This window comes from Pan paniscus, chromosome 1 (assembly GCF_029289425.2).
Source record: "Pan paniscus chromosome 1, NHGRI_mPanPan1-v2.0_pri, whole genome shotgun sequence".
Classification (NCBI taxonomy): domain Eukaryota; kingdom Metazoa; phylum Chordata; class Mammalia; order Primates; family Hominidae; genus Pan; species Pan paniscus.
The window spans coordinates 5,624,689-5,637,046 of record NC_073249.2 but is presented as its reverse complement, the minus strand read 5'-3'; the positions used below and the strand labels follow the sequence as shown (position 1 = coordinate 5,637,046).

At 39.2% G+C, this 12,358-nt stretch overlaps 2 protein-coding genes across 13 annotated transcripts in view; one reads left to right on the top strand and one right to left on the bottom strand.

Annotated features, from left to right (window-relative positions):
- SDCCAG8 (SHH signaling and ciliogenesis regulator SDCCAG8) overlaps positions 1-8,388 on the top strand; it is a 262,973-nt gene extending 254,585 nt beyond the window's left edge. For all 9 annotated transcript variants that reach the window (XM_063593717.1, XM_063593561.1, XM_063593672.1 and 6 more), the window contains one exon: positions 7,154-8,388. In XM_063593717.1, coding sequence (XP_063449787.1) covers positions 7,154-7,213 — 60 coding nt within the window. In that variant the 3' untranslated portion in view covers positions 7,214-8,388. The remainder of the gene's footprint in view (positions 1-7,153) is intronic.
- The window catches only part of AKT3 (AKT serine/threonine kinase 3), a 352,958-nt gene that overhangs the window by 7,643 nt on the left and 332,957 nt on the right, over positions 1-12,358 (bottom strand). For all 4 annotated transcript variants that reach the window (XM_055096538.2, XM_057299372.2, XM_055096511.2 and 1 more), the window contains one exon: positions 2,909-3,011. In XM_055096538.2, the coding sequence (XP_054952513.1) occupies positions 2,909-3,011 (103 nt within the window). The remainder of the gene's footprint in view (positions 1-2,908; positions 3,012-12,358) is intronic.

The window sequence follows — 12,358 nt, the reverse complement described above, 5'->3', positions numbered from 1 at the left end:
AGGTAAGATGAATTTCGAAGAGATTCTGGTCCTTGAAAGCTAGGGCTTTGAAATTCAAGTCAATCATGAAAAAATGACTGACTAGCTAAGAGTCATACACAACAGTTTCTAATTGACCTTATTTGTACCCAAATCCATTTTGATTTGCTCTGGTCTTTCTAGTCTCACATTTCTGAGCATCGCATTAGTCAGCCCTGTCCGCCGGCCCTCCACTACACCACCCCTGCAGCCAGGTGCTTGCTGCGTTGGGCCTATCATCCCCCTAAATGGACTGGCCCACAGCATACAGTAACACTATGGACTAGCTAATCTGGTGCTTGAGCAGAATTGAAAATAGGGTGACTCGAATTGGCAGAACTCTCGGTGCCTCTCCTAAAGAGATGGCTTCTCAGGCACACGGGAGGACAAAAACGCCACTGAGAGACTATCAGCCCTGCTCCCTGCTTTTCCAGGGGACAAAGTGACCGGCCATCGCCCAGAACTGTAAGGGGCACAGGCAGGACACAAGGCAGGTTCCCCAGGTCCGAGTCCTGGGCTTTTTCAGCCTCACTCCATGTCCCAAATTGGGATTTCACTTTTAGCTTTCTTAAGTAAAATATCTACTCCTGGCTTGACATTTTAGAGCCTTCTTATTTCTATGACTTCCAAAATAACATATTTACTTGCTCTAAAGGTACGCAAATGCCAAATGCTCTATTTAAGAATGGAAACTTTCTCAGAGGCTGAGACTGAGGAAAGAGACCTGTCAAGACCTTCCTATCCCAATATCTGCTTTGGATATTCAGAGGGGAGGCAAGCCTGGGTGTCCTCCCGGTTCTGAAGTTCCTAGGCCCTCACCATATTCTGTGTATTCATGCACCTAACAAGTATTATTGAATACGCACACTGTGCCAGGCATCTAACTAGGAGCTTGGGCTAATAACAAATGAGACAAACTAGATCCTTCCTCTCCAACCCACTGCATGTTAGTGGCGGAAATAGACACTAACCAAACAAACAGAAAAATACCAACAAGTCAAGGTGCCAATGTAGAGAATGAAGAGAGAGAGGGAGTGTTGTCAGACTGATGCTCTTCAGACTAGGAGGTCAAAGAAGGTTCTCTGATGGAGTGACATATAAGCTTAGAGCTGAAGGACAAGAAGGAGCCATCCAAGTAAGATCAGGGAAGAAGAGCATTCCAGGCCTGGACACCATAAATACTGTCCCCAGAGCCCGAGGCATGGTGACGTGTGGCATGTTCGAGGTGTGGCTGGAACCCAGGGACAGTGGGGGAAGATGGAACAGGAAGAGGTCAGAGAGGTGGACAGGGCCCAGATCAGTCAGTGCTGTGCAAACCAGTGTGAGCAAGTTTGGATTTAGAGTGCAATGGGATGGCACCGGAAGGTTTTAAGCAGAGGAATGATGTGGTCTGATTACAGTTAGGATTATATCCAAATGAAAGGGCCTAGCAAAGGCTGTATGGCAGGAACTGCCCATGGGCCGATCCGAAAACTCACTGGTGTTACCCAGCATTTTGGACAATTCTAATGCCACAGTCTATGCTGGGGACAGAGGCCAAGGCCTATGCCCATGATTTCTACTCAGCGCTGAGCTACTTGCCCATGACTCCACAGGCTTTCCAACATTGTCTGTGACTCTTAGTGATTCTAAAATTCTAGCAATGGCACAAGATTGAGTGGAAACTCTGCCTCACCACAGGACTGACCATGAGTAGCTCACTTCAATGGATTGGTATTTCACAACTTAGCCTGGACATCGGTCAAGTTGGTAAGCCCTGCTTCTGGCTATGGCTGACCCAACTTCAGGACCTGGAGCACCTTAACTTTTTGTGAATCTAAAGAAAGAAAAGCACACACACGTCATCATATCTTCACTTTCAGGGTGTTCACAGTCCCCTTGTCGCCAGACCATGGTCCCAAGATTAAGACCTCTTGGCCCACATGACCCCTTGTTTGCCTCTCGACAGTAGAATCTGCTGCCTGTGACCATCTCTGGCACAGCATTAGCCTCCAATCGCCCCTCTCCCGGACACTGAGTCCACATTAGCACTATGGATGAATCTGCCTCCAAAAAAGGAATGAGAGGAGAAGACATATAGGGAAGGAATCAAAAAGAAAAGGAAAGAAAAACTATGATGTGAACCCAAAGATGTGTAACGAAGCATTCTTGCAGCCATCCAAATATTGCCCTGAAACGCAATCTTATCCACATTCTTAAGTTAATGATGATACACACAGACCTCTGTCAGCATGAAAATGTTTATCAATTATGTCTGATCACCTTTTCCCTCATTACAGCTCCACTTATTTATGGTATTTCTCCAAGTGTGAGACATACTAATGTATATGAATTGACTTGAAGTGGTACATGAACACACAGTTTTCATAAATATGTAATTTATATGTATCCAAAAGTATTAGCAAACTAAATTATGTCTTCACAGATAATACTATTTAAGAGAGAGCTAAGTAAAAAGGAGTGACTCTACATGAATTTTAAAACTATTAAGTAAGTAGGAGACCAAAACTGGCAAAATTCTGAAGGTTATGTGGGAATGAACGAAGTCTAGGAAAGAGGGGAGTCTCTATTTCACAATCCTTTCAGTTGGTGTCAAAACAATCTATTGGAGAACAGTAAGGAAGAGCTAGTCTGTAATTTCATCTACAATTTCTCTATATATAATTTGTCCTACTCAGAAAAGCATTTCTTGCAGTCTTTTGATATTACCACTGGGAACTCAATATTCTTAAATTCAATTCAATATTCAATATTCTTAAATAGAATGGAGTAAGTCACTGTGGAATTTGATCTTGAAAATATCAGATGAGTTTTTAAAAGACTGTTTTCTTCAATTACATTAGGAGAAATTATATTAGAAATTTATCAATTGCCTTCTAAATTTACTTACATTTTTCAGGTGGTGTTATTGTAATAGTCTGAGCTGTAAATTCTTCATCAAAATATCTAGTATCTGTCTCAGATGTTACTTGAGGTTTAAAAGGAGGTACAAGCTGTAAAAAGAAAGAAAAAGAATTTTATTAACTGATTTCAATTCAGGAAAATTCCTTTCTAGGAAAAAAGCAGAGAGCACGTAGTTAAATGAACAGAACAAAAGTCTACAATGCTGAGTCGCTGGGTAAGGGAGACATGATATTTGGCTTCCCAGTCAACAGTCTAAACCAACCGGTGGGTAATTGGTGGTTCTGTATAAAATCTAATGGATCACGAAAAACAACAAAAGAAAACCATTGAATAGGACGGGAGAGGGATATTGAAAAATCTGTGCTGGTTTTTTTCCCCAATAACACACATACATGCAAAACCATATTGATGGGGAGCAGTGTGCCAGGATGTGGGCTCTTCCTCGGGCAACCTCTTTCTAGTGCTAGCTGAAGAGGGCAGTAATAAAAATACAACTTAATAATACAGCTATCACCAGGTTACAGATGAGAGTGCTGCCTTTGCCCTTTGTAAAGAACTACAACTTTGTACTTTGCTAAGAATTTGCTGATAAGAGATGGGCATTGATGCCTGCCCTGCTCTGGAAAAGGGTTTCCTGGCAGCCCCTGATGTCACATGCAAAATCTTGCCCACAGCTTTCATCAGATCCTCAAAGGGGACCACAGCCCAGAAGAGATTAAGAGTAGCTCCCCTGGGATTGACAGGGCAGGAATCATCTCATTCGCACTGCACCTGCAGCAGGCATGGCGTTAGGGGAGGTGGGGGTGGAAGGAAAGTCTCGGGCTACTGGAGGTTTCAGGAGCTGGAGCCCTGTGAACCTCCTACTGGTTGGGAGGGAGAAGGAGCTAACACGAGGCTCCTGCTTCTCAGGGCTCTAGCCTTGAGGGACAGGTGGAACCCACAGGTTCCTTCTGGCACAGGATGCCCAGTCCCAGAGCATTAGGGTCAGAGTGCGTGCTCTGCAGAGTATCATTCAGAACAGGGGATGCTGCTTTAGAATACAGTTCTCACGGGGATAGGAACATGGCAAACAGAATGACAGAAATCAGCATGTTTTATAAAAATTTTACAAAAACAAATACACAATTGGCTTGAGATCAGTGCATTTTCCCACTCTGTCACCAAATTTATGTTAAATAATAAGGAAAATCTTTAAATTATTCTCTAGACAGAACTATATTTTTAAGAATCGTGGGATGAGCAGAATTAAAAGCAGGTTTTCAAAATAAGGGACATTTCAGTTTATGGTACATGCTACAAAGCATTCTTAATCTCTTCTTTTTATAATTCTTTCTGTTTACCCCCAGCACACAGCTATTCTAAGGTCTTCATGATTAGCAAGCACTCCTTTGGGGATGAACCAACTCTACGTTCCACTGATCAGCTGGTAATGGCGACTAATCCCTGAACTGAAACAAACTCCTCCACCAGTGGCAAGGAGAAGCCTGCCATTGTGCCAGACCATATTTCTTTCTAGCTGCCCTGCTGGATCCCCTGGACATGAGCAAGCACGTCACTCCACTGCTAGAAACCCTCCCTCTGACTCTCAGGCTAAATTCTCCTCACCAGCCTCACATATCACATGCACACACACAGGGAACCCCAGAGGTGACAGAGGCTGGAACAATTTTGTTTTTTTTACTTTTTTTAGAAAACCAAGGGGGTAATTGCCCCTATCTGGCAGGAAACGGGAAGACTGGAATTCTGGTTGGGTTTTTCTGATTTACTATTCTACAGATGTTCACAAAATAGGTCTTTATCTTTCCAATCAGAAGTTAACCACAAGAAATTCCTGTGGCTGGAATCGGCTTCTCTTGGGCACTAGGAGTAGGTTTGCTCACCTCTGCCCCATCCTTTTCATCTGGTTCTTTGTGATGTCAAAAATTTAAATTTGCCTTCAAGTTAGGGGAAACTTGTCCTTTTAGATGAGAGAATGATGACCTGTAACTTTAACAAACTGAAACCTATCTTAACACAGTTTTCAAAAGATTACAGGGGAGCTTAAAATAGTCTCTGTTTCAAATGCCACGTGTACTGAGGACTTTCCTGACCGCCTTCTTACATTAAACAGCTATCCTCCCCCTCACTTTCTATCTTCACATTGCTTTTTCTTCAAGGCTTTGCGACATCTGATACACAGGCACGTATACATACACACATATGATATACGTGTATTTGTTACTGTCAATGTTCATCACCAATAAAATATAAGTTCCACGAGGGCAAGGACTTTAAAAAAAAGTTTATTGATGCGTAATTAACATACACTAAACAGCACACATTAAGAATATACAACTTGGGCTGGGTGTGGCAGCGGGCGCCTGTCGTCCCAGCTACTTGGGAGGCTGACGTGGAAGGATCACTTCAGCCCAGAAGGCAGAGGTTGCTGTGAGCCAAGATTATGCTATTGCATTCCAACCCGGCCGGGGCGAACGAGTAAAACCCTCTCAAAAAAACAAACAAAAAACATGCAACTGATACGTTTTGACATATGTATATACCCATGAAACTGTCACCAAAATCAAGATGATGAAAACATCTACCACTTCAAATGTCTTCTTGTGCCCATGTGTACTTCCATCCTCCCATCCCCTGCAGGCCATGACTGACATACTTTCTGCCATGACTGATGTGCTTGTATTTTAAAGAATTTTATGCAAATGGATCATAGAGTATATACTCTTTATCTGGCTTGTTCATTTAGCATGATTACTTTGATATTCATCCATGTCACCACATGTATCAATAGTTTACTCACTTTGCTGGGTAATATTTCAGTACACAGATGTATCACAATGGACCCACTCATCTGTCAATGAACATAGGGCCTGCTCCCAGTTTGGGGCAATTACAAACAAAATTGCTATTAACTTTTATGTCCACGTCTTTGTGTAGACATATGATTTAATTTATTTAGGACAAATACTAAGGAGTGGAATGGCTGGGCCATATGGTAGGTATACATTTGACTTTTCCAGAAACTGTCAAATTGTTTTCCTTTACCATGTTAAAAAAAAACCCCAATTCCTAATTCACTCAGAGCGTTTCATTTTTTGTTTAAGTAAGTTTTAAAAAGGATGGATTTTTCTTAGTTTTTTCTTTGCATCATTTGATATAATCATTTCCTTCGTACTCTGTTAATAGGTGAACTATAGTGATTGGTTTTGAATGTTAAATCAATCTTATATTCCTAGAACAGACCACACTGGTAGTGATTCTTTGTATCTATTGTTAGATTTGATTTGCTAAAATTAAATTAAACATTTTAGCATATATATTCATTAAGAATATTGGTCTATAGCATTCTTTTAAAAATCTCTTTGCGGGCCAGGTGTGGTGGCTCATGCCTGTAATCCCAGCACTTTGCGAGGCCGAGGCAGGCAGATCACCAGGTCAGAAGATCAAGACCATCCTGGCTAACACGGTGAAACCCCTGTCTCTACTAAAAATACCAAAAATTAGCCGGCTGTGGTGGCAGGCGCCTGTAGTCCCAACTACTCGGGAGAATGGCATGAACCCGGGAGGCGGAGCTTGCCATGAGCTGAGATCGCGTCACTGCACTCCAGCCTGGGCGACGGAGCAAGACTCCATCTCAAAAAAAAAAAAAAAAAAATCTCTTGCATATTGATATCAAGTTAATACCTGCCTCACAGAATGAACTGAGAAATATTCTCTCATCTTCAATTTTCTGGAATAATTTGTATAGAACTGATAATATTCCTTAAATGTTTGGTAGACTTCGTTGGTGAAAATATGTGGGTCTGGTGTCTTTGTCAGAAGGATCTTAACCACAACTATAATTTCTTTAGCAGGTACAAGGCTATTCATGACATCTATTTCTTCTTGGTAATTTGTATCTTTCAAGATATGTGTCCATTTCAGCTAAATAGTTGAATTTATTGGCATAAAGTTATACATAATGCTTCCATATTATCCACTTAATACCAATAGAATCTGTAGCAGTGTCAACATTTATTATTTGTCTTCTCACTTTTCTTTTCAGTCAGGTGAGAAATACAAAATTTTAATGATCTTCTCAAAAGCCCAGTTTTCCTTTCATCAATTTTCTCTATGATTTTTTGTTTTCTATTTCATTGATTGCTATCCCAATCTTTATTTCCTTTGTTCTGCTTACACTGTGTTTAACTTGTTCTTATTTTTCTAATTCCTTTTTCTTTTTCTTGTTTTTTAGAGACGAAATCTGGCTCTGTCACCCAGGCTAGAGTGCAGTGATGTGATCATAGTTCACTGAAGCCTCAAAACTCCTGGCCTCGAGCAATCCTCCTGCCTCAGCCTCCTCGAGCAATCCTCCTGCCTCAGCCTCCTGAGTAGCTATGACCACAGGTGCACACCAGTATGCCCAGCTAATATTTTGTTATTTAGAGATGGGATCTCACTATGTTGTGCAGACTAGTCTCGAACTCCTCTACCTTGGCCTTCAAAAGTACTGAGATTATAGTTGTGAGCTACTGTGCCCAGTCCTAGTTTCTTAAGATAGAAGCTAAGGTCATTAATTTTACACTTTTCTTCTTTTCTAATGTTTAAAAATATCTTTTAGTACTATAAATTGTATTTAGTACTATAAATTTAAGTATTGCTTTAGCTGTATATCACAGCTAAACACATTGTGTTTTCGTTTTCAGTCCATTCAAAATACTTTCTCATTTCCCTTTGATTTCTTCTTTGATCCACGGATTAATATTTAGTTTCCAAGAACTTGGGGATTTTCCATAGATCTGTGTTTTTTTAATTTCATTTCCTTCAAAGAGAAAATGTTTTACAGTACTTAAATCCTTTAAAATTCATGGAGTTGTTTTGCTCAACATATGGTACACTGTGATAAATGATCTGTGACCTTGAGAAAAATAAGTGTTCTTATGCTGTTGGGTAGCGTGTTCCATAAATGTCAATTAGATCAAGCTGACTGACAGTATTGCCCAAGTTGTCTATAACCTTACCAATTTCTCTCCAATTGCTGTATCAATTATTTGAAGATGGATATTGAACTGTCCAATAGTAACTGTAAATGTGTCTATTTTTCCTTATATTAGTTTTCGCTTCATATATTTTGTTTTGTTATTAGATGCATAACTAAGACGGTTAATACTTCTTGATGAAATGACTCCCTTAATTATTATGAAATGTTCCTCCTTATCTCCAGCAATATTACTTGCTTTGAAATCTACTTCATATGATTTAATATAGCACTCTAGTTTTCTTTTGATTAGGTTGAGCATAGTATATAATTTTCTGTTCTATTAATTTTAATCTACTTATAGCTTACATTTAAAGTTGGTTTCTTATAAGCAGCATATAGGTAGTTCTTGCTTTTTACCAAGTCTAATCTCTGTCTTTCAATTGTGGTGTTTAGAACATTTACATTTAATGTGATTATTGATACGATTAAGATTAAATTTACCATCTTGCTATTTGTTTCCCACTTGTCTCCTCTGGAACTTTGTGTTGCACTAATGTGATATTCCCAACTCCTAAAACGGTCCTTGCCACATAGTAGCATTCAACAATATTTGCGGAATAAATGAATCAATCATTCAATCTTGCAGCTGAGTAAGACGTCAGTGAGCATGTAGTGTACCTTTTTAGAGATTAGGAAATTAAAGCTGACACTGGTTAAGTGGTTTGCCAAAAATTATACGAATAAGAACTGGAGCGGCAAAAACCTAGGTTTCTTGATCTCAAGGTCTTTTTACTGTAGCATTTACAATGTGAAGGCTTTGAATGAAAACTACTTTTGCTTTTGATTGTTTCTCTATACATTAGTCAAGATATTCATTCTAGGAAGCATTATTCCCCCTTCCACTTCCCCTGTCCCTGAAGGTGAAGACAACTCAGTGGAATATAAACATTTGTAGGGAAGCAAAGACCCTACATTATGTATATGGGGAACACTGTCGGGTAGGGCTTGTAAAAAATTGCCTCAGTACGGCTGGGTGCGGTGGCTCATGCCTGTAATCCCAGCACTTTGGGAGTCTGAGGCAGGCAGATCAGGAGTTTGAGACCAGACTGGCCAACATGGTGAAACCCCATCTCTACTAAAAATACAAAATTTAGTTGGGTGTAGTGGCACATGCCTGTAGTCCCAGCTACTTGGGAGGCTGAGGCAGAAGAATCACTTGAACCTGGGAGGTGGAGGTTGCAGTGAGCCGAGATCATGCCATTGCACTCCAGCCTGGGTGACAGAGCAAGACCTCGTCAAAAAACAAAAAAAAACTGCCACAGTACTTGAACAGAAGCAGTCCCACAAAAATCATCAGAATGCCCCAACTTTAGATTTCATTACAGATTTCTAGAATATATAATATTCTTGAGTAGTCTTCATAAACTTTATGGAAAATGTGTATTATGAAAAAACCATGCACAGATTTCAAAAAATTTCTGCACCAAAATTAACTCATACTAATTTGTTATAACATGACTGTACAGGATCAAGTTTGAGGGACTAAGAAGGATAAGACATCAGTTTGGACAGAGCCCCTGTAAGAGCAACATGAATTCTAAAATTGAAGCAAGAACAAACATGAAATTCATGGTGAAGCTTGGGTGGAAGAATGATTAAATCACTGATGCTTTATGAAAAGTTATGGGAAGTATGCCCCAAATAAATCAGCAGTCTAAAAATGGATAACTTATTTTAAGAAGGGATGAGACAATGTGGAAGACGAAGCCAGCAGCGACAGACCATCCACATCAATTTGCAAGGGAAAAAATTAATCTTGTTTGTGCCCTAATTCAAAAGGACCAATGATTAACAGCAGAAACAACAGCCAACACCATAGACAGCTCATCTGGTTCAGCTTACAGAATTCTGACTGAAAAATTTAAGTTGAGCAAACTTTCCACTTGATGGGTGCCAAAACCATTGCACCCAGATCGGCTGCAGACAAGAGCAGAACTTTCAATGGAAATTTTAAACAAGTGGAATAAAGATCCTGAAGCATTTCTTTGAAGAATTGTAACAGGAGATGAAACATGGTTCTATTAGTATAATCCTGAAGATAAAGCAATGGGTATGAAGAAGTGGAAATGGTCCAGTCAAAGCAATATTGGACAGGTCAAGGGCAAAGGTCATGGCAACAGTTTTTTGGGTGCTCAAGGCATTTTGCTTATTGACTTTCTGGAGGGCAGGAGAATGATAACACCTGATTATAAGCACTTGGAGAAAGTTGGCCAAAGCTTTAGCAGAAAAACTTCTGGGAAAGCTTCACCAGAGAGTCCTCCTCCACCAAGATAATGCTCCTGCTAAATCCCTCTCATTAAACAGGGGTATTTCGTGAGAGCTTTCATGAGAAATCATTAGGCATCCACCTTACAGTCCTGATTTGGCTCCTTCTGACTTATTTTTCCCCTAAACTTAAAAAAGCTTTTAAAGAGTATTAGTTTTTCTTCACTTAATAATGTAAAAAAAGACTGCACTGATATAGGTAAATTACCAGGACGTTCAGCTCTTTAGGGATGAACTAACTAGCTGGTATCATGGCTTACAAAAGTGTCTTGAACTTGACGGAGCTTATGTTGAGAAATAAAGTTTATATTTTCTGTTTTTATCTTTTAATACCATTTTCCATGAACTTTTTGAAGTCCCCTCATATTTAAACAACAGCTGAACAAATTTCAAATATTGTATTACTATAGGTTGAAATGTGTCCCTCCAAAATTAGTATGTTTAAACCCTAACCCCAAGTACCTCAGAATGTGACTCTATTTGGAGATAAGGTCTTTAAAAAAGTAACTGCATTAAAATGAGATATCAGGATATGTCTTACCTCAATCTGGTATCTTTATAAGAAGAGGAAATTTGGACACCCAAGTAGACACACTAAGGAAAAACCATATGAAGACACAGGGAAAAGACGGCCATCTGCAAGCCACGGACAGACACCTCAGAAGAAACTAACCCTGCCTGCACCTTGATCTTGGACTTTCGCCAGAAATATGAGAAAATGAATTTCTGTTGTTTAAACCACCCAGTCTGTGGTATTTTGTTACAGCAGCCCTAGCACATAAATACATTAATTTCCTATTTCAGCTTTAAACCAGTATCTTCATCTCTTCTTTTTCTCTAACCACATCTCTCAAAACATTTCTGTATCAACTGACTGAATGTAAATTCCCATTTAGAAAAGATAGTCACATATATTTCTGTAAATCTCAGCTACTTTTATGGATCAACTCAATGAACAGCTATAGTGTCATTAACTGCAAACAACATATTTTTCTGACAAATGCACTAAACTTGAAACAAATCTTTATTTGAAAACCAATTTGCTTTCAGAAAATGTAGTATCCAGTGATCTTAAACAAGAGGATAAAGTTTCTGGGTTCAAGACATCAATTTCATCTCACTGAAAATATGCAACTTCAAGTCCGTATGGTGACAGCAACGTTGAAGCTCCCTAAATTCTTTCCACACTGATCTTTTATCAAATTTTAAATGCTATGAAATCACTCTACCATTTACTATCTTCCTAAAAGTGTCAATGAAAGAACAAAGAGATAATTTTCTGAAGGTTGTTAGAGTAAGTCACATTTGGTATTTCTGGTATGGCTGGAATGATTCCATGAGTGTATGCATGAACACCAAGGTCTCTGAAGGTAAGAGATTCCACAGACCTTTTTTAGTAACAAGTCACGTGCTACTATCAGATATCTATATTCTTTCTTCTATTGTTCCTTCCAGGGGCTTAAGAAATAGACTGGAGAACTTGAAACTTTCCGGGACAGCTGATGTGGACAGTGATTGTGGTATCTTAATTGCCTTAACAACTGTGGTTATTTCCACCACTTTGTGTTGGCATATAGGGTCCAAAATCCAGTGAACATAGATGTTTGCAGTAAAGAATTGCCAACACTATTGCATGTTTAGATTTCCCAGAGACAGTAATCTGGTGCTGTAATTTTCACTTCTCTGAAACAACATGAGAAAGTAGTCAATCATAGGTGGAGATTCTGGTTTATTTAATCTCTATTAAATACTGGCTTCACGCTTTGTGTATATGTAGGTGTGCATGTACTGGAAAAGCAGGAGTATAAAAGAGGATTTATTTCTAACAAAACTAATGGATATGTGGCATACATTATGTAGTTACTTTGTATGCTAAGCTGTGCCATACCAATGAATTCTTCTTGACATAAAACTAGAAACTAAAATAATTATATTTCATTTTTACAAAACTACACAGTAATAATTGAAGTTCATGCTGTTAATCTTGTGCCTACATAAAATGTACCAAGGGGCCCAAGGTATATAACAAATTAATATACCACTATTGTATCGTAATATTAGACCTGCCAAAATGAGTACTTTAACTATAAAAGACATTAAATGTTTAATTAATACATCTGCTTTCCTTGTTGGAATTCTGAGGGGTTTGTTAAC